Source organism: Narcine bancroftii, chromosome 1 (genome assembly GCF_036971445.1).
Source record: "Narcine bancroftii isolate sNarBan1 chromosome 1, sNarBan1.hap1, whole genome shotgun sequence".
NCBI lineage: Eukaryota > Metazoa > Chordata > Chondrichthyes > Torpediniformes > Narcinidae > Narcine > Narcine bancroftii.
Window position 1 is genome coordinate 334,334,965 of NC_091469.1, and position 20,866 is coordinate 334,355,830.

General features: G+C 37.5%; 1 protein-coding gene across 1 annotated transcript in view; it reads left to right on the plus strand.

Moving 5' to 3' along the window:
• retreg1 (reticulophagy regulator 1) overlaps positions 1-20,866 on the plus strand; it is an 87,514-nt gene that overhangs the window by 51,517 nt on the left and 15,131 nt on the right. Inside the window, exons 4-7 of the mRNA XM_069909288.1 lie at positions 721-847; positions 6,071-6,155; positions 18,965-19,102; positions 19,903-19,976. Coding sequence (XP_069765389.1) covers positions 721-847; positions 6,071-6,155; positions 18,965-19,102; positions 19,903-19,976 — 424 coding nt within the window. The remainder of the gene's footprint in view (positions 1-720; positions 848-6,070; positions 6,156-18,964; positions 19,103-19,902; positions 19,977-20,866) is intronic.

Genomic DNA, 20,866 nt, shown 5'->3' on the forward strand with positions numbered 1-20,866 from the left:
ACTGGGTTTAACACTTAAGTAATTCACTTGGAGGAAGAGCAGCATTTTCGCCTAACTTGATTTGAAGCTCTTATTGTAGAAATGGCATGGATTTAAGGCAGCTCAGATAGTGTAACAGCTAACATAATGCTATTACAGTGTCAGTGACCTGGGTTCAAATTTTCTGCTGTCTGTAAGGAATTTGTACGATTTTCCCATAACTATGTGGTTTTCCTCTGGGAGCTCTGGTTACCCCCCTCCTCCTGTTTCAAAGACCGATAGGTTAGTATGTTAATTGGACACATGAGTGTAATTGGGTATCATAGGCTTGTGGGTCAAAAGTGACGATTATTGCCTTAATTAAAGTAAACAAACATGCTTTTAGCAGTATTTTATTTGCCTCCTGGAAAACAGATGTTAGACTTGTAAACTGTGGAATTTAAATTGTGGGTAATTTTTTCCTGTGGTTCACATGAGAAAAATACTCCACTGATACCCATCAAAGGTCGAAATGTAACATCCTTATCCTGTGTGCCCAATGAGTAACTCTACTCATCAGCATGCTTGAGGCTTAACTGTATCCTCAGTTCAGGAACTATTAGAAATGGATAATAAAATATTGCTTGGCCAGCAAGTTCCGCATAAGATGAATTAATAATTAAAGAGCAATAGTTAAGACTTCCAGGTAGGAAGTTTACACAATTAAAAAAAAAAATAATGTTTAATTTCTCCTTTATTCAGCTGGAAAGTGACTGAAACTAAACAGGAGAGTTCACCAAGGCTTGGTCAATGTATCACAGAGTCATGGATGGGTTGTGCGGTTTTCTTTGAGGAAATGTCCCATTTCAAAAAACAAAACCCTGGGAAGGTAAGAAAATTCTAAATCCCTACAATTCGAAGTGTAGAACCTTACATTTCTTTTACATTTTTTTGTAAAAAGTGAAAGTTTGGCAGGTGCAAAATTGGGATGGAGCTTGGTACTTTTTCTTTTGATCCTTTGCTTAATGTCATTTATGTACTTAAGACAGATTAGATTAGAGTAGAAAATTAACTACATTTTAGTGTGTTTAAAAATTAACTGATGAATTAATTTTATTATTTGTTAAAGTCCATATGAATATCGTGTAATTTGTCCTTACATTTGTTAACAGGAAGTTTTAACCATTTGCACATTAGAATGGGAAAGGTACCTTGTTAATGGTATTAAACAAGAATGTCTGCAGATGCTGTGATTGTAGATCAATACTCAAAAGAGTTGAAAGCAATTAGCAGGTCACGCAGTGTCCATAGGAAACATAGGTATATTACCAACTCGGCCCAAAACTTTTTCTGATTCTATATCATTCATAATTTTCTATTCTTCTTTCAAATCTCCTCTCATTCTCTAATGCTTCAGGGAATAAACAGTGGAGAGGGTCCAGAACTTCAAATTCCTGGGTGTCAATATTTCTTGGCAGACTGTCCTGGAGCCTCCATGTCGATGCAATCACAAAGAAGGCTCACCAGCAGCAATACTTTGTAATGAGTTTGAGGAGATTTGGTATGTCATGAAAGACTCTCGAAAACATTTACTGGTATACCAAGGAGATCATTCTGTTTGATTGTATCACTGTCTGGAATGGAGGTGCCATTGCTCAGGACTGGAAAATGCTCCAAAGGGCTTTTTAAACTCGGCCTGCAACATCAAGAGTACTAGTCTTCACTCCATCAAGGACATCTACAAGAGGTGGTGTCTTTTAAGAAAACAGCCTCTATCCTCAAGGACCTTCACCACCCAGGCAATGACCTCTTCACTGCTACCATTGGAGCAGGTGCCTGAAGACGAACACCCAGTGGCACAATGACAGCTTCTTCCCTTCAGCCATCAGATTTATGAATGAACAATGAACCACAGACACCACCTCGCTTTGTCTTTTCTTGTTCTTGCACTATTTTATTTATTTTGAAATGGAATTTATGGAACTGTTTACACTGTGATGCTTCTGCAAAGCAATGAATTTTGTGACTTGTTCATGACAATAAATTCTGATAAAGTCCTAACCTTTTTAACTCTACAACTCAAATTCTAGTAACATCCTTGTAAATCTTCTTTGCACTCTTTCAATTTTGATACCTTTCCTGTAGGTAGGTAACCAAAACTGCACACAACAGGCCAAATTTGACCTCACCAATGTCTTGTATGTCAACACACGTCTCAACTCCTCTGCACCATACTTTGATTTGTGAAGGCCAATGTGCCAAAAGCTCTCTTTATTACCCTATATACCCTATGATGCAGCTTTCAAAGAATTATGCCTGTATTCCCTGATCCCTCTGCTCTACCACACTGCCCTATGGTTTACAGTGCAAGTCTGACTCATGTTTGTCTTCCCAAAGTGCCACACCTCACACTTGCAAATTGTTTCAATGTACAGAGAAGCACATAAGTAGAAATAGATCGTACAACCTTTCAATAAAATAATGAGTAATTCTATGTCTTGTCCTCTTTTCTTCAGTCATGCTCATTAATGTTTGTGATTATCAAGAAATAGTAAACTGAGGAAGAAACCTGTTTTTACTTTGTATCCAGCATTCCTACATTATTCACTACAGGCACTCCCTGGATTAAAAATGTGTGATTTATGAACAAGTCATACTTATGAACCAAAAATCCGGCTGGAAGTAGAATGCTGTCAACTTCCAGATAGAGTGTGATTGAGTCAGCATCGTGAGAGAGTATTCTGTAGAATACTCTCGCACGATGATGCCACCGCCCAGAATCATGAGAGAGTAGCGTACCGCATATCGCAAGTATGGGAACAGATTTGAAATTGTAAAGGATGGATTCGAACATCTCACCCTTACAGTACTCTGTACTCTTATTTCATCTGGTTTACAACTGACTCGTGAGCCTACAGTTCAGTGACTCTTTACTGCCTCCTAGTGTTAAAGGCAGCTAGAAATGAACAGATGCTGTTTTGCAGCTGATTCCACCTCCAGGTTTCAGGTGGCAAAAATTCTTGTACACCTGTACTGTATTTGTACTCTACCAAATCTGCCAGGGGATGAGAAAAAGAAAAGCTTTGTACAAACTTCCCTTGATGCCTACTGCAAGAAATTGACTCCAGTAGTAAACCCCCCTCTCCAGCAGCAGAATCAAACCCTGACTCCAGCACCAGGTTCATCTTTTCCAACCAGTGGCCACCTTTCCATCATCTTCTCCTTACTGTATTTGGAAGTGTTTCTTGAGCTTTACATGCATAGTAAGGAAAAATATATATTCTAAGATAAACATTTAACTAACTTACACTAAATAAGGACCGTATGTACTTGTTCCAACTTAAATACAAATTCGAGTTAAAGAGAGACCTAGATAATGGAATTTGCTTTTAACCTGGGGACAGCCTGTTTTTTTTGCCTGATTATTCCTCCCTTTGATGTCAGATTTGAAACTGCAAAATTCTCCTTTGTGTGAGATCTTGATTCCAAGATTGAATATTGGACCATTACATTTCTTTTGGTCTACACCTTTATGGCAATTTAAATTACGTTGGCAAATCGGACAGTGATTTTACTAAAACATCTGATGTTTAGCTGGACTTAAAAATGTCCTGATTTTCTTCTTCGATTAATAATGAAAATCTGAACATGAATGTTCGATGGTCTTGCACTGGGGCAGGATTTCTGTTGTGTTGGATTGCATCCCAGGACTTACCTGTGAAACACTTGGAAGTTGCAGTTTTCTACGCTGGCGTCAACCTGAGTTGGCAGTAGCATCTTCCACCCAGCCATTAGCTGCACTGCTCCAGTGGACACCTCAAAGAAAGTTACAGGCCAGGACTATTAAACACATCTTCATTATCAGGCTGGAACATTATACCAACTTGTGTTTATACTTGCCATAGGCTTGGTGATCCCCATTCAAATGAATGGAGACATTGTCAGTTTATTGTATGAGTATGCTTTTTAAATATAAAACTTTGTTTAGTATTCCTAATTTTTAAAAAATATTTTATTTTTGATTTTATAGATTCATGCATTTCAAACAGCACAGGAGAACACTCGTCCCCTTTTACAGAGGCTATTGTACCGAGACTTTTTTCACCATCTTCCCTCATCCCCGCTCCCACCCCAAAACGATAAATCAACAAACACATACTAGTCTAGGAATCAAAGTGGGACTGTCTCCAAAAACACCCTTGATTCCAAATAGATTAATACCATTGACGATGGGTAACAATATCCTGGACACCTGGTGTTGTAATGGCTTCAGGTGCATAGAGGACTGTTACAGTCAGGGGCAGCTAATGTCGTTTGAACAACTCAAGACATAAGTATGATTTATCAAACAAGACATTCCATTGCTACCTTCAGATAAGATTTTTTCTGCAGGTCAAATTAGGTCCAACTATGGCCCTGCCAGAATGCAGTGACATAGAGGCTTTGATTCGAAGGGGGAACACACAGAAGTTCATGTTGGCAATGTATTTCTTGCTCCAAGTGGAAGAACCCAAACCAGGCCTCCACAAATCAAGGCAGAGGTGGAGTCAGAATTAGGAATAATTCTGTCGGACCAGCATGATGCACGGTACAAGCTGAAGCAATACAATTTTCTGCACTAGCTGTACTTGACGCCTCAAAATTTGAACAGATCTAAACCATAATTATTAGACCAATGCTTCAGTTGCGGCATTGTGACAGCAACTTTTGTGTACACAATCTGAGGCCCTTTTGGGTGGAAGTAGGCCAAGTCCGAAGAAAAATTATAGGCAAAGAATTCCCACAGGATCCAGAGTTGTTCCTGTTGGGAAACATAAAAGACATAAGATTTAGAATGAATCTGACAATATTCCAAATCCAACTTGTAATGATCACATTAGCAGGAAGTGCATAGCTCTACCTGGAAATCTGAATCCTGCCTGGGCATTTTGCGCTGGAATATGGAAATGCAAAGCTGTTTTCTCCTGGAGAAAATTACTTATAATTTAAGAAAAAAGTATGATACTTTAAAAAAAAAAATTGGCAACCATACTTAAATTCCATAGGAACATGATTATAGTGTAGACCATTGTGCCTCGCCACTCTACCTTCCCTGTCTTTTCCTAATCGGTTGATGGGGGGAGGGATGCGCGGAGGGCGCATCCCATCCCAATTAGGCAATGTCGAGAAAAGAAAGCAGCCTGAGCGCTGGCCGCGGTTCCATTACAAACCCATAAACCCCTGATATATGTTTCGCACTATTGTTATGAGTGTCTTCAATGTCATGTGTAACTGGTTAGTTAAGTGTTAAATGTTTCATATGTTAAAATTAATAAATAAAGTTTCGAGGGAAAAAAAAGTGTTAAATGTTGTTGGTTGTGTTGGGGGGGAATGGAAAGAGCTTGAACTCTGCATAAAACTTTATATAGAATTGATAAATGATACAGCTAATGTTGATAACTGTTTGAGTTTAACTTTGGAAAATCAAAAGTAAAATATTTTAAAAAAGCACATCCTTGTTACAAAAGAAAATAAAATACAACAGAATAACAACAGTTACAAATGGATCACAGAAATAATCCAAAGATAACATAAGTTAAGAAGGTACCCAACCAACCTAAAGTACACAGAAAAAACAAAACAAAAAGAGACTAGACAAAAAAAAACCCCACAAACTTGGGGGTGTGTCAACCGGGTTTCAGTCATTTCTTCAACCCAAGCATATTGGGACTGGGGTGAACAGCATCCACTGCTCTTTTTAAAGAAAGGAAGTTGGGGGTGGGGGGGGGGGGGGTGGAGAGGAGGGTGGTGTAAACACTCCTGCATTCCATATTCCTATTTTTAACAACAATATTTTGTTTCTTGTGTCATCAGTATTACCAAGTGGTTGTGAATATTAAAAACATTCAGATATTCAATGACTTCAATCATACTGATGGCTGTGGTGATGGGGGGAAGGGGTGTGATGCTGGAGATCCACAACATGCTGCTTTTAAAAATAATTCCATGAGTGCTGCTGCTGGTTACAGGTAGCTAGCAGATTAGGCAATGGAAGGTGTACCCTATTGTATTTTTTGTCTTGCAACTTGTGTTATTCAGCAGTCTGATAACCTTCCATTTTCTCTTTCTACAGTTTTGCCTCCTTGTTTGTAGTCTCTGCACATTTTGTGCCATTATTGGACGCTACATACCTGGTGCTCTGGTATCATACTTCTTATGTAAGTACCCCTGTGCCATTTAAGAACTATTGTAAATGGACAGTTTTTGTTCTACATATTCTCATTTTAGAAAACTGCAACATGTCCCATGGGATAGCAATTTATCCCATTTTGTCTAGCATTTGAAATATTATTAAAGTTTGTGTAATCATCAGAATGAATAAAGACCAAAAACACAAACTAGGATTTGAATAAAGCATACTCTAATTAAGTATTTATATTTATAATAAACATCCACTTTCTTGTTTTAAAAAGAGTATACTCTTGTTAAGCTGTCAGTACCATGTTCATTCAGTGTTCCTACTCAGGACCAGTATGAAACATTCAAGATGCAAGATTCAATTTATTGTCGAGTAATAAAGACAGTGCAACATCACCTGAAATTTGTCGTTGTTTACCGTAAGGCAGACAGATTCGCCATTGGCAGAAATTGCTTGAAATGCCTCTTACAGTCAGAAAAATAGAAGCAAAAGGCAGTCCCCTCAGAGTCACCGTGTGCCTACGGATTTGCCTCCAGCGCTCCTGGAGCCACAGAGTTCAGCCCAAACCACCAGCAGCCTGTGGTCCAGATCTGAACCACGAACACGATCAGGAACTCTTCATTGCCCTTGGCACCCCTATTGCATCTTGAGCCAGTCTTAAGCAGTCCACAGCAATCCTTCGACTGCAGATGCCAGCAGCCCACAGCTTATATGGGTTACTCGTCTTAAGTCGCCAATAGCCCACCTTCTATCTTTGTGTTCTTCAGCCTCAGAGCCCCTCATTGGTGTGGTCACTGTCCCATGGGTTGTCTCCTCTGCTTCTTCTTCTCAAATAAGGGGTGGTCTCCTTGTTTTCTGGTGGCCTGCACCAGTCCTAGAGTCTGTAACAACTTTTGGCTGCTGCCAATCATAGGCTCTGGCATCTTGGATGCAGTCCACGTTACAGTATTTTTAAATTAAACTACCGTCAGCTCCATCTACAGGCCATTTAAAGCCTGTACGGAGCTGATGGCAGTTGGACTGGGCGGTTGTAACCTGCGGGAGCTCTGTGATTCCACTCTCTGCAGCTCCGCACCAACGGCAATGCTGCTGTTACACCAGCTCTGGCAGCGCTGCCATTTTTAATCCTTCAACCAGGTAAGAAGCAGCGTAAAATACAAGTGAAATAAAGCTCTGTTCTTTCCACTGGACTGTGCATCTTATTGTTCTTAAAATTGTGAACATTCACATTGATAAAAATACCAATTCCAGGGCACATTTACCTTTTGCTACCATGGAAACTTCTTGATTTGTGACTCAGATGCATGGTTAATATAAGCGAAGAATGTTCTGATTTTTCTGCATTACTCCATTTCAGTTTGTTCAAAAGCATAAATGCCAACAGACAATTTCTATAGATTGATTACTTTTTCAACACAGTGTTTTCTTCTTATGTACGTTCACATTCAGTACAGGATTTTCTTTGTCACGTTGACAACCAATCATCTCACAAAACAGTAACTTTATGCTAACAATAGGAGTTTGTATGGGTAAAAACCCAAATTGCTTGAGAAACTCAGTTGGTGAGTGTCCTTTATGTAGCAAAGATTAAAAATGCATAACCAATGTTTTGGGCGAGCCCTTCATCAAGGTATGAAAGAATGTCAGCAGGCATCTGGACAAAAGGATGGGGAAAGGTGGATGGCAAAAGGATGGGGATAGGTGGAGAAGGGAGGGAGGGGACAGCAGCAATCAGGGGGAGGAGGGATGGTGGGTGGGTGGAGAGAAAAGAGAAGGGGGGAGAACTGGAAAAAATGGAAAGGGGATGGGAAAGAAAAAACAAGTAGGTTAGGAGAAAGCAGAGAAGCCTATGTTAATGCCATTTGGCTAGAGAGTGCCTAGATAGAAAATAAGATGTTGTTCCTCCAATCTGTGGGTGGTCAGGGTGATATAGTACATAAGGCCATGGATAGACATCTGAGTCTGGGAGTGTGACTCAGAATTGAAATGGTTGGCTACTGGAAGGTCTCTGTTGTGGTGGAGGGAGCGAAGGTGTTCAACAAAGTGATCTCCCTATCTGCGACTGGTCTCTCCGATGTAGAGAAGGCCACAAAGGGAGAACCGGATGCAGTAAATCACTCTTGTGGATATACAAATTCACTTGAAAGGTCTGTTTGGGGCCCCAGACCATGGTGAGGCAGGAGATGCGGGCGCAAGTGTAGCACCCTCCTGCGGCCACAGGGAAAGGTGGTGGGGGGGTGCAGGGGGAGGTTAGTATGGTTCTGATCTGACTTTAGCTCACCAACTGCTGATACCATTATCCATTCCATTGTTACATCTAGACCTGACCTCCAGTGTGCTTCTTGTCACATTCCAATCTTTGGTGCTACATAAACCTTGCTACAATTAGTCCAATGTACATCATATATTCATCTCCCCTGTGCTTAATGAACAATGGCCCTTCATTCTTGTGTTTGCAATTAGCATTGATTAAAATTAGAAATGCTGTGTACTTTGAAATGAGCCACAATTGAGAACTTTAGTGAATTTAGAAGAAAGTTAAGTGAGATTTTCATCCCACTATTTTGTCTGCATTTTAATCTTGGTCCTTGGAGTAAAAGTGATCAATCAATGCAGATTCTTTTCAAGTACTTTTGCCAAGAATCTTGGATATTAGATTTACCTGGAGTTGTGCATTTTATTGTTTTAATTGTAAAGTAGAAGTGTTGTAGATTTCATTTTGGTCTCTGGCCTAATTTATTAGTAAGTGTGATAACGGATTAGGTAGTATACTGAGCAGTTATTCCTCATTTATAAATGGTACCAGTTTGTAACTGCTCGAGAGCAGTTTGGCAAGAGCATTACTGATAGAATATTGTTAATTCTCACTGACTTTTCTGTAGCCACTGCCCTTGGTCTTTGCAATCACGTGGAATCAATTGAATTGGCTGAAGATAGGCTTCTTTAGAGATGGATCATGTCTTTCTTACAGAAAGGGGTGGTACAGTTAATGTACCAGTTCATTGCATCACTTAACTTTCTTCTAAATTCACTAAAGTTCTCAATTGTGGCTTATTTCAAAGTACATAGCATTTCTAATTTTAATCAATGCTAATTGCAAACACAAGAATGAAGGGCCATTGTTCATTAAGCACAGGGGAGATGAATATATGATGTACATTGGACTAATTGTATTGGAATAATGTATTGGAATCTACCACTGTCTGTAAGGTGTTTATATGTTCTCCCCATGACTGCAATGGTTTTTTCCAGGTACTCTGGTTTCCGTTACAAAGGTGTGCGATTTAGTAGGTTAATTGGTCACATGGATGTATTTGGGCAGTGCAAGCTTGTTGGTCTGTTACCGTGTTGTATCTTGTCATTGGCACTCACATATAGGAACTCTATCCTCATGGAGAAAGTTCTTGGTCCTTCCTCCTCCCAAAAATGTTTAATTGTCCATTGATATGATCCTTTTTTTGCTGTTTAGCACAATCTTCCATGTTCGCCATGTTTGGACCTCATTTTCAGTGTGTGGTACTTCTGGCACATCCTTCTGCATTTTCATTGCATGAGCTCAGGTTCCTAGCTTCTTAATAAATGTAACATAAAGATACACTTGGCAACAAGTTCCTGATATAATTCTGAGACCCACAGCACCTTAATAATGACATTTTTCAAATGCTAGAATTGCTCAATCTGTACAGCTGCAAAACAAGATGAAGGAGGGTTTTGGTGGTCATGGATAGATGCATCTACAAGAATTAGACTGGTAAGAATGAGATTGTAGGTTGAATCCTTGTGTTAGTTCTCTCACAACATATCACAGATTTAGATTGATAACTTTGTCCTTCAAGACTCAGTTAGTTGAGTCAATGGTTCTGCTTGCAAGTTGTCATTGTTAATGACATTCTGAGTATATTCTGTACCCTTGCTCTTCTCACAATTTCTGAGTGCTATTCAACAAAGAGCTATATTTAGTTATTAGCAGGAAGTTTCCTTTTCCTTTATCATTCATAGATTTAATACATTACAAATAGGGCCAACATTTATTGGTCATTGCTAATTCCCTTTGAATTGAGTGATTCGTTGGGCCATTTAAGAGGGCACTTAAGATCAGCCACATTCTGTGGGACTCTGGAGGTTAGTCTGGGCAAGAACAGCAGGTTTCTTTACTTGAAGTACATTGATGAACCAGATGGGATGTTGCCCATGGTAGATGATGCCATGAGACTTCGTGAACCCTCCTGCACACCACTCCATCACCACCTCTAGAATGCCGTGTCAATGGAACTAGACAAACCCATGATGGTTTTGGATGAATCTAAGCTGGTGTCTGAAAGTTATGATTCAGTGTTTAGGGATAAGTAAGCACAATCTGAGATCATACTGACCTTAGATCATGGTTGAAGAATTTATTGATGATTAATGAAGTTTTCAGCTTGCCAGTTTCAAACCACGATATTTTGAAATTACTTGGCAATACAGAGATCCCTAAATTTGGATATTGTACATCAGATAGTAAAAATTATTGTATGATCTAAACAGATCAGTCAATAAATATAGAATAAATGCTTCTTGTAACAATGTTTCTGATATTTATGGTGGAATAAAGGACTCTGTAGAACTATTCATAAATTTTAACTGGATAGAGCAGTATAGAAAAAAGTCCTGATCATTATTTATGTGCCAATGTGTGCTAATTTTGCACAGTGAAGTTAAAATTAAAGGATATATATCTATGTATTTGATGTTCTTTTTCTCAAAAACCAATAAAAAGATAAAAAAAAGAAGATATTGGGTACTTTTTCATCTTTTTTTTAGAAAGAGGCAGTGGTATAATCTTGTATCTTATGCAAAGTAGTAGGAAAATAGCTTTTGTCTGCTAATGTAGGACTGTTAAGTCCCGTGTTTATTTTATAAATGAAATTAAATTCTGAGCTTGAAGAAAAATATAAAGCTGTTTATTTCTGATGGAAATAAACTAAATAATTAAATAGCAAAATAATAAAATTGAGAATGGCTACAATTTATTCATCAAAAAGTAAGGTGCCAAGTGCCAGAAGGTTAAAATTAGGTGGAAATATTTATTTGAGGAGGGACAGGAAACCAAATAAGAGTTCAATAAATTCTAAAAGACTCATAAAAATATTATCTAAATGTTGTTTCCTGAAAAATATATTTCTTAAAGCTACCCTTGACAAATGGAGAATGAATTAATTATTTTGGTGGTGTGGCAGGAAGCTTTTGCAGTTTAATGCAGTGCATAGAAGTACTGGAGCAACCCAGATTAGATTACATGAACATTGAAATTTCTCTTAAACTACCAAATAGTGGCATAACCAGGGATTATCGCAGGTGAGTGAGAAAGCTCAGTGTGGTCTATTTTGCCTGGCTTTGTCATTTGGAATGTAAAATAGCAGTTCATGTAATGTGTTAGGTCATAAGGAGATCAAATTTATAATTGTACTCTGTATTGAAAATTAATTACCAGTCTCTATTTATGATTTAAAGAGAAATATGTCCTTAGAAAAAAAGTAAAACCACAGATGCTGGAATCTTGAGCAGACAAGAATTACTGGAGGAACTCAGCAGGTCAGGCTGCATCCATGGGTAGAAATGATCAGTCAATGTTTTTGGTCTGACCCTTTGTCATGACTAAGATAGAATAGATAAAATTACATATATAAAGGGGAAAGAACCAGGTGGAAGGGCTGAGAGATGATAGGACAGAAGTTGTGGAAGGTTGAGAGACAGGTTTTTAAATTAAAAAAAAATTTTTCAGACTATTAAACCATATTAATCAAAATACACACAAACATTTCCCTCTTGAATATACAGTGTCATTTTCTCCCCTTTTTCCCCGCTCCCTTCCCTCCCACCTCCCTCCAAACCCATTAAACGATCAACATATACAATACAAAAAACCCATTAAACAATGTCATCACACAATGAAAATAAACAAGAAAATTGTGTCATCTACTTTTACACACTGGGTCAGTTCATTTCGTCTTCTTCTCATTCTATCATTTTAGGGGGTGGAGGTCCGCGGTAGGCCCTCTCTGTTGTGTTCCATGTACGGATCCCAAATTTGTTCAAATAATGTGACTTTATTTTTTAAATTGTATGTTATTTTTTCCAATGGAATACATTTATTCATTTCTGTGTACCATTGCTGTACTCTCAGGCTCTCTTCTGATTTCCAAATTGACATTATACATTTTTTTGCTGCAGCTAAGGCTATCATAATAAATCTTTTTTGCGCTTCATCCAGTTTAAGGCCTAATTCTTTACTTCTTATATTACTTAGAAGAAAGATCTCTGGATATTTTTGGTATGTTACTTTTTGTGATTTTATTTAATATCTGATTTAGATCTTCCCAAAATTTTTTCACTTTCTCACATGCCCAAACTTTATGTACTGTTGTTCCCGTTTCCTTCTTACACCGAAAGCATCTATCTGATACTGTTGGATCCCATTTATTTAACTTTTGGGGCGCGATATATAGCCTGTGTAACCAATTATATTGTATCATGCGTAACCTCGTATTTATTATATTTCTCATAGTTCTGGAGCATAGCTTTTCCCATATTTCAGTTTTTATCTTTGTTTAGATCTTGTTCCCACTTTTGTTTGCGTTTATACCTTATTTCATCATTTTCTTTCTCTTGTAGCTTGATGTACATGTTTGTTATAAATCTTTTAAATATTATTGTGTCTGTAATCACATATTCAAAGCTGCTTCCTTCTGGTAATTTCTGCCTGCTTCCCAATTTGTTCTTTAAGTACGTTTTCAGTTGGTGGTACGCGAACATTGTACCATGAGTTATTCCATATTTGTACTTCATTTGTTCAAATGATAATAAATTATTTCCCAAAAAACAATTTTCTATTCTTTTAATCCCTTTTCTCTAAAGGAAAGGTTATCTATTGTGAAAGGGATTAGTTGCTTTTGCGACAATAATAATTTTGGTAGTTGGTAATTTGTTTTTTTCCTTTCTACGTGAATCTTCTTCCAAATGTTGAGCAGATGGTGCAGTACTGGTGAACATCTATGTTGCACCAGTTTTTCATCCCACTTCTAAAGTATATGTTCTGGTACCTTCTCCCCTATTTTATGTAGCTCTATCTTGGTCCAATCTGGTTTTTCCCTTGTTTGATAAAAATCTGATAGATATCTTAATTGTGCTGCTCTATAATAATTTTTAAAGTTTGGTAGCTGCAAACCACCTTGTTTGTACCATTCTGTTAATTTATCTAGTGCTATCCTCAGTTTCCCCCCTTTCCATAAGAAATTCCTTATTTTTCTCTTTAGTTCATTGAAGAATTTCTCTGTTAAGGTAATTGGTAACGATTGAAATAGGTTGTATCCTTGGAAAGATATTCATTTTAATGCAATTTACCTTTCCTATCAGTGTTAGTGGTAAATCTTTCCAATGTTCTAAGTCATCTTGTAATTTCTTCATTAATGGCTGACAATTTAATTTGTATAGATGGCCTAGATTATTATCTAGTCTAATACATAGGTATCGGATTGCTTGTGTTTGCCATTTAAATGGTGATTCTTTTTTAAACTTTGTGTAATCCGCATTATTCATTGACATTGCTTCACTTTTATTTGAGTTGATCTTGTACCCCGATATTGCTCCATATTCCTTCAATTTCTTATGTAATTCTTTTATTGATAATTCTGGTTCTGTTAAGTATACTATGATGTCATCTGCAAATAAACTGATTTTATATTCCTTCTCTTTTATTTTTATCCCTTTTATTTTATTTTCTGTTCTTATCAGTGCTGCCAATGGTTCTATTGCTAAAGCGAACAGTGAGGGAGATAGTGGATATCCCTGCCTAGTTGACCTACTTAATTTAAATTGGTTCGATATATATCCATTTACTGTCACTTTCGCCATTGGTCCATTATATAATACTTTAATTCAATTAATATATTTCTCTGGTAGGTTGAATCTCTATAATACTTTGAATAAATAATTCCATTCTACCCTGTCAAAGGCTTTCTCTGCGTCTAAAGCAACAGCCACTGTTGGCGTCTTATTTCCTTGTACTGCATGGATTAAGTTAATGAACTTACAGACATTGTCCGTTGTTTGTCTTTTCTTAATAAATCCAGTTTGATCTAGTTTTACTATTTTTGGTACACAGTCGGCCAATCTGTTTGCTAATAGTTTTGCTATTATCTTATAATCTGAGTTTAGTAGAGATATTGGTCTATACAATGCTGGTGTTAGTGGATCTTTCCCTGTCTTTGGTATTACTGTAATTCTTTGGTATTACTGTAATTATTGATGTTTTACATGAATCTGGCAAGTTTTGTGTTTCTTCAATTTGGTTCATTACTTCCAGGAGAGGAGGAATTAATAACTCTTTAAATGTTTTATAGAATTCTATTGGGAGTCCGTCCTCTCCAGGTGTTTTATTGTTCGGTAGCTTTTTTAATATATCCTGTATTTCCTCTTATTTCAAATGGTTTTATCAATTTGTTTTGCTCCTCTTCTTCCAATTTCAGTAGTTCAATTTTAGCTAGAAACTCATCTCTTTTGTCTTCTTTCCCTTTGTTCTCAGTCCGGTATAATTGCTCATAGAATTCCTTGAAGTTTTGATTGATCTCTGTTGGGTTATATATAATTTGTTTGACCTTTTTCCTTGATGCCAATACCGTTCTTTTAGCTTGTTCTGTTTTAAGCTGCCAAGCTAGTATTTTGTGCATTTTTTTTTCCTAGCTCATAATACTTCTGCTTTATTTTCATTATGTTCTTCTCCACCTTATACGTTTGTAGTGTTTCGTATTATATTTTTTTGTCCACCAATTCTCTTCTTTTTGTTGTATCTTCGTTGCTAGTTCTTTTTCTGTACTTACTATTTCCCTTTCCAGCTGTTCTATTTCCCGATTGTAGTCCTTTTTTCATCTTAGTTACATAACTTATTATCTGCCCTCTGATGAAGGCTTTCATTCCATCCCATAATATAAATTTGTCTTTCACTGATTCTGTATTTATTTCAAAGTACAGTTTAATTTGGCGTTCAATAAATTCTCTAAATTCCTGTCTTTTAAGTAGCATGGAGTTTAATCTCCATCTATATGTTCTTGGTGGGATGTCCTCCAGTTCTATTGCTAACAACAGGATTGAGTGATCAGATAACAATCTAGCTTTATATTCCGTTTTCCTAACTCTCCCTTGGATATGGGCTGACTACAGGAACAGGTCAATCCTTGAGTATGTTTCATGTCTACTCGAATAATATGAGTATTCCTTCTCCTTTGGGTGTTGTCTTCTCCATATATCCAAAAGTTGCTTTTCCTGCATTGATTTAACAATAAATTTGGCCACTTTGTTCTTTTTGCTAGTCTTTTGTCCAGTTTTATACATCTTTGAATCCAAATTAAGGTTAAAGTCCCCTCCTATCAGTATATTCCCCTGCGTATCTACAATCTTCAAAAACATATCTTGCATAAACTTTTGATCCTCTTCATTAGGTGCATATATATTGACCAAATTCCAGAATTCTGAATATATCTGACACTTTATCATTACATATCTCCCTGCTGGATCTATTATTTCCTCCTCAATTTTGATTGGTACATTTTTATTGATTAATATTGCTACACCTCTGGCTTTTGAATTATATGATGCTGCCGTTATGTGCCCTACCCAGTCTCTCCTTAATTTATTATGTTCCACTTCAGTTAGACGCGTTTCCTGCACGAATGCTATATCTATTTTTTTCTTTTTCAGTAAATTTAATAACCTCTTCCTTTTGATTTGGTTATGTATTCCATTAATATTTATAGTCATATAGTTCAACATGGCCATCTCATACTCTGATTACATCTAATTTCTGCTTCCTCACCACCACCTTTACCCTTTTCCCCATTTTCATTTCTCAGTTTTCCTTTTTTGAACGCAATGTATGACAACACTTCTAAAACATAAAATACTCCCACAACTAAAATTCCCTTAACCCCAAATGTCCCTCCCCCTCTCTGAGTTGCCCCTTGTCCCTTGCCGGGCAACCACAACTCCTCTCTCCATTCGGACTGCGAACCCGTTCACAAGTGTCAACTGATTTTGCAGTGACTGCTATTCTCTCCCACCCAACCCCCTCCAGAAAAGACTTTTATCTTCACATTAAAACAAAGCTCCCCCTCTTTTCTTTTTCTTTTTATTTTTTTTAACCTCTCCTCTTTATTTCCCCCCCTTCTCCCTTACTTCCCTTTTCTTCCCTCCTTTAATTCTTACTTATACATTATTTTTACATCTTTATATGTAGTTTTCGTCGTTCTTCATTCTTGTTATATCTCTTCATCTCTCTTTCTGTTTTGCAGGCGTTCTGCAAATTCTCGTGCTTTCTCCGGATCAGAGAACAATTTGTTTTGCTCCCCCGGGATAACTATTATATCGTAACATAAATTTACAGCCTTTTTTCCATAGGATTGATTTTGCTGCATTAAACTCCTTCCTCTTCTTTAGGAGCTCAAAACTTGTGTCTGGGTAGAAAAAAAAATTTTGACCTTTGTACTCCAGTGGTTTTTTGTCTTCTCTAATTTTATTCATTGCCTTCTCCAATATATTTTCTCTTGTCATGTATCTCAGAAATTTTACTAAAACGGATCTTGGTTTTTGTTGTGACTGTGGTTTCGGGGCTAATGTTCTGTGTGCCTTTTCTATTTCCGTTCCTTCCTGTATTTCTGGCATTCCCAGGACTTTTGGTATCCATTCTTTTATAAATTCTTTCATATCTTTTCCTTAAAGCCCACTATCTTTATATTGTTTCGCCTACTATAGTTTTGCATTATATCCATCTTCTGAGCTAACAACTCTTGTGTTTCTTTAACTTTTTTGTCACTTTCTTCCAATTTTCTTTTTAAGTCTTTCACTTCCATTTCTACCGCCATTACATGTTCTTCCACATTTTCTAATTCTTTCCCTCCATCTGTTATGACCAGCTCTAGTCTACTCACTTTTTCTTCTCTACTTTTCATTTTTATTTTCATTTCACTAAATTCTAGTGTCAACCATTCTTTTAATGCTTTCATTTGTCCTTGAAAATTTTTTTTATCTATGTACTGTCCATTCATTTTACCTCCTGTTCCTCTGTGCAGGAGTTCTTGGTGTTCTTCTTCTTCTGTGTCTGCTCTTGGATTTGTGCTTTCTATTTCTCATCCTTGTATCTGTGTCTCTTCTGTCTTTCTTGTTGAGCTGCTAGTCTCAGTTTGTTGGGTATTTTTTTCAAGGTTTATTGATGTTGGTCCTCTTCTTCTGGGTTGGTTATCTGTTGGGCCTCCTGCTTTTGTTTTTCTTTCTCATCCCTCCCTTTCCCGTTGCTTTCTTTTTCTTCCAGCTGGGAGCCCTGCTGTCGGGCATTTCTCAGCTGTTCGTGCTGGTGCTGTGTAGTTTCACTCCACAGCTGGTTCGTTTCTTCCCCCCCCCCCCGTTGGTGTTCTCCTTGTCCTTGTTGTGCGCAGTTGCGCACCTCTGTTTCGCTCATTGAGCCATTTTTGCAGTCCCGGGTTGGTAGGTCACGACCCTGCGGGGTCTCCATCAACCTTGGGGAACAGACTCCTCTTTCCATGGCGGGTCCCTGCTTTTTTGTGCAGGTAAGGCCTTCTCCTTTCTCTTCCGGCGTCTTTCCTTCTTTTTTTCCCGTTGTTTTTGGTTTTTCTTTCTTGGGTGCCATTTTCTCCACACCGTTATATTTTATTTGTTGTGTTCTGTGTATTAGGCTTTGCTTTTTCTTCACTTTTTTTCTTCTTTTCTGGAGAGGGCTACCGGCCACTACTCCATCACGTGACTCCTCCCGAGAGACAGATTGCAGGAGAAACCATTAGGAAGAGGAAGGGGGAAGAATAGTTGGAGGAAAAAAAAACTTAAGTGCAGGAGTAGGTAAAGAAGAGCTGGGAACAGTGGAATCGTGGGGGTGATCTGAAATTGGAAAAATCAATGTTTATCCTATTAGGTTTAAAGTCAAGGGGAGACGTCACTGCAGGAATGGTTGTGGGAATTAAAACAGTTGTCTATAGGAAGACCCACAAACAGAACGTGGGTATTTGGATAGTGACATGTCTATCCTTGGCTTCATGCATTGTCAGAGTGAGGCCAGATATAAACTTGAAGAACACACATCATGATCCTCCTGGCAGCCTTAAACCTAATGGCAGGAACATTGATTTTTATAATTTGAGGTAATACCACATCCATCTGATTCCACTGTTTCCATCTCATCTTGACATACTCATGTATTTTTTATAAATCCCTTCTATTTTATTCTTGATAAAGAGTCCCGACCCGAACGCTGATTGACCATTTCTACCCGTGGATGCTGACTTGACCCAGCAATTCCATGTCACATCCTTGATCACAATCTTAAACCCTGATTTAAGTTTTGGGAATTTTTTGCTTTAATTACTTGACCAGACAAATTCTATCCCAATTTTTAAAATTCATTTCCAAAATGTGCTTTGAATATGAATAAAGATAAGAAATCTACTTGGCCTCTGGAGTTGGCAAGATCATGGCTGATCTGTGACCTACCTCCTTGTCCCTTACCACTTATTAGCTTAAGTTGAATGGTTTATAGCTTTCCTCTATAAATAATTATATCAGGAAAATCTTTTTGTAGTCATATTTAGAACTTTATTGTAAAACACTATTGATTGGCAGGGAATATCTGCGTTCCACTTTCTATGATTTGCTTGAAGTTAAATTTCTCTTTGTTGAATAGTTATGCATCTTCTCCACAAGCAAATATTTATTTGTTTTCTCCTATATTTATTGAATGATGGTGAAGTATGATCCCAAGTAATTTTCTTTTCCTGGTTGGTTTCACAGTATTGTGTGTGCTGTTGTGGCCTTTAGTAACTTCAAATAATCTGTGGCATCGTATTGGCAATAAGGTTGAACCAGTTCTGAAACGACTGGATTTTGGTCTGAAGGACTATGTGCAACATTTGCAAAGAAAGATAAAAAGTAAGAACTTTTATGTCATTTCAAAATAAATGTATTAGAAATTTTCCAAAAATTGTCACAATGACTGAGTCTGTACTAGTTATTTAACTATTAATATATATTGTCTTGCTGATGCATATTCTATTTTAGTTCTCCAAATGATCTATTTAAATAAGATTCATAATCTCAGAACATTGCACAATATAACAGAGCGAATGAAGTACCTGTGAGATATAAACTCTGTTCTTATGTGGATTCAATTTGAAAGTGGAAGATTTCACAGGCAGAAATTGAATAAAAAAAAAACAAGATAATGTGTGCCAGTGCTAAACATTACCCAGGAGCTGGTTGACCACTGAAAACTGCTGATGCGGTATGAATTCAGGCATGGACAGCTCCCTTAGAACTTCCCTGACACAACAGCCTGAAATGAAGCTTGAATCTATTGCAATTAAAAACTTAAAACAGATAAGGCTGGAAGCACTTAGCAGGTCAGGCAGTGTTTCTAGAGAAACAGTTAACTTTTCAGGTGAACTATGTGGCCATCTGACTTGGAAACGGGCCTTGTTCCCACTCCATTTTATCCTGAATAGACTTTTCTCCTTTAAAATGTTGCTGGTTGAACGGGATTATGAAAGGATTAGCAGCTATTCACAGATTATGGGCTGTCCTCTATTGTTTTGTGTATCTCCATGAAAGTAAACCATTATGATTTGACAAATTGAATGTTATAGTTTCTCATCTATTAATCTTGGTTATCAAAAGCAAAGAAAACTTTCTCTAATCTTCACTTTATCTTTGTTGCTCATGCTATATTTCAGTGAAACAGAAACAGTTGTCTGAAAGAAAATCAGAAGATGAAAGTGAAGTAGACTCGTCAGCTCTTTGTCCCAAGGTTAGATCTTGTGCTGCTGTAACATATACTCATGTACTCATCAAAATCTTCTCATAGTACAGGAATGTTCAAGCCCAGCATTTCATACCAAAGCCAAATTAACTTCAGGTGGTGGTGATGATCCCTTTTGATGCACTACAGTCCTTCTGGTGAAGATACTTCCACAGTGCTTCTGGCTCGGGGGGGTCTAATATTTGTTACAAGTAAGGTTGAAAGATATGAATTTCTAATTGGCAGTTGGTCTCATTCCTATCTGCCTACTACCCATGTTCTAGCCAGCAATGCTCTATTCATGAGCACAGCCTTAGTTGATATACAAGGCTTACATTTTCTTTCTCAATACTGTAAAACCCCAGTTATCTGGAATACAAGCAACCAGCAAAAAAAAATTGTGGAAAATAAATAGGTAGAAAATACTGTTTTGAAATTGGAGCAATTTGCCATTAGTTTGTCAATCACACAACACACAATCTCATCAACCATAAAATGAACTTTTCCGGCATCTACTAATCATCATAGGTACCGGATACTAGGGGTTTTACTGTATTGGCAAAATAACCTTACTATCCTTGTCTTGCAATATGATACCTCACATTGCAAGATTCTTCAGGATGTTAATATGAAGTGTTTGGATCCAATTCATTATTAAATATAAAGTTTTTATTCATACATGACTCCAACCTCTCTGCCCTGCCCATGCATCCTTTTCTATTCCCCATCCCTCTTTGCTATCTCTCCATAACCCCAGATTCTCTTCTCTTTCCCTTTCCACCGTGGTGCTCTATCCCTCCCTGACCACCTTCCACTTCCTATAGTCCTGCCACTCCTATCTCCCTCTGCCCATCACCTTTTCCTGTTCTCCACATGTCTTTTTCCTGCCCAAATCAATT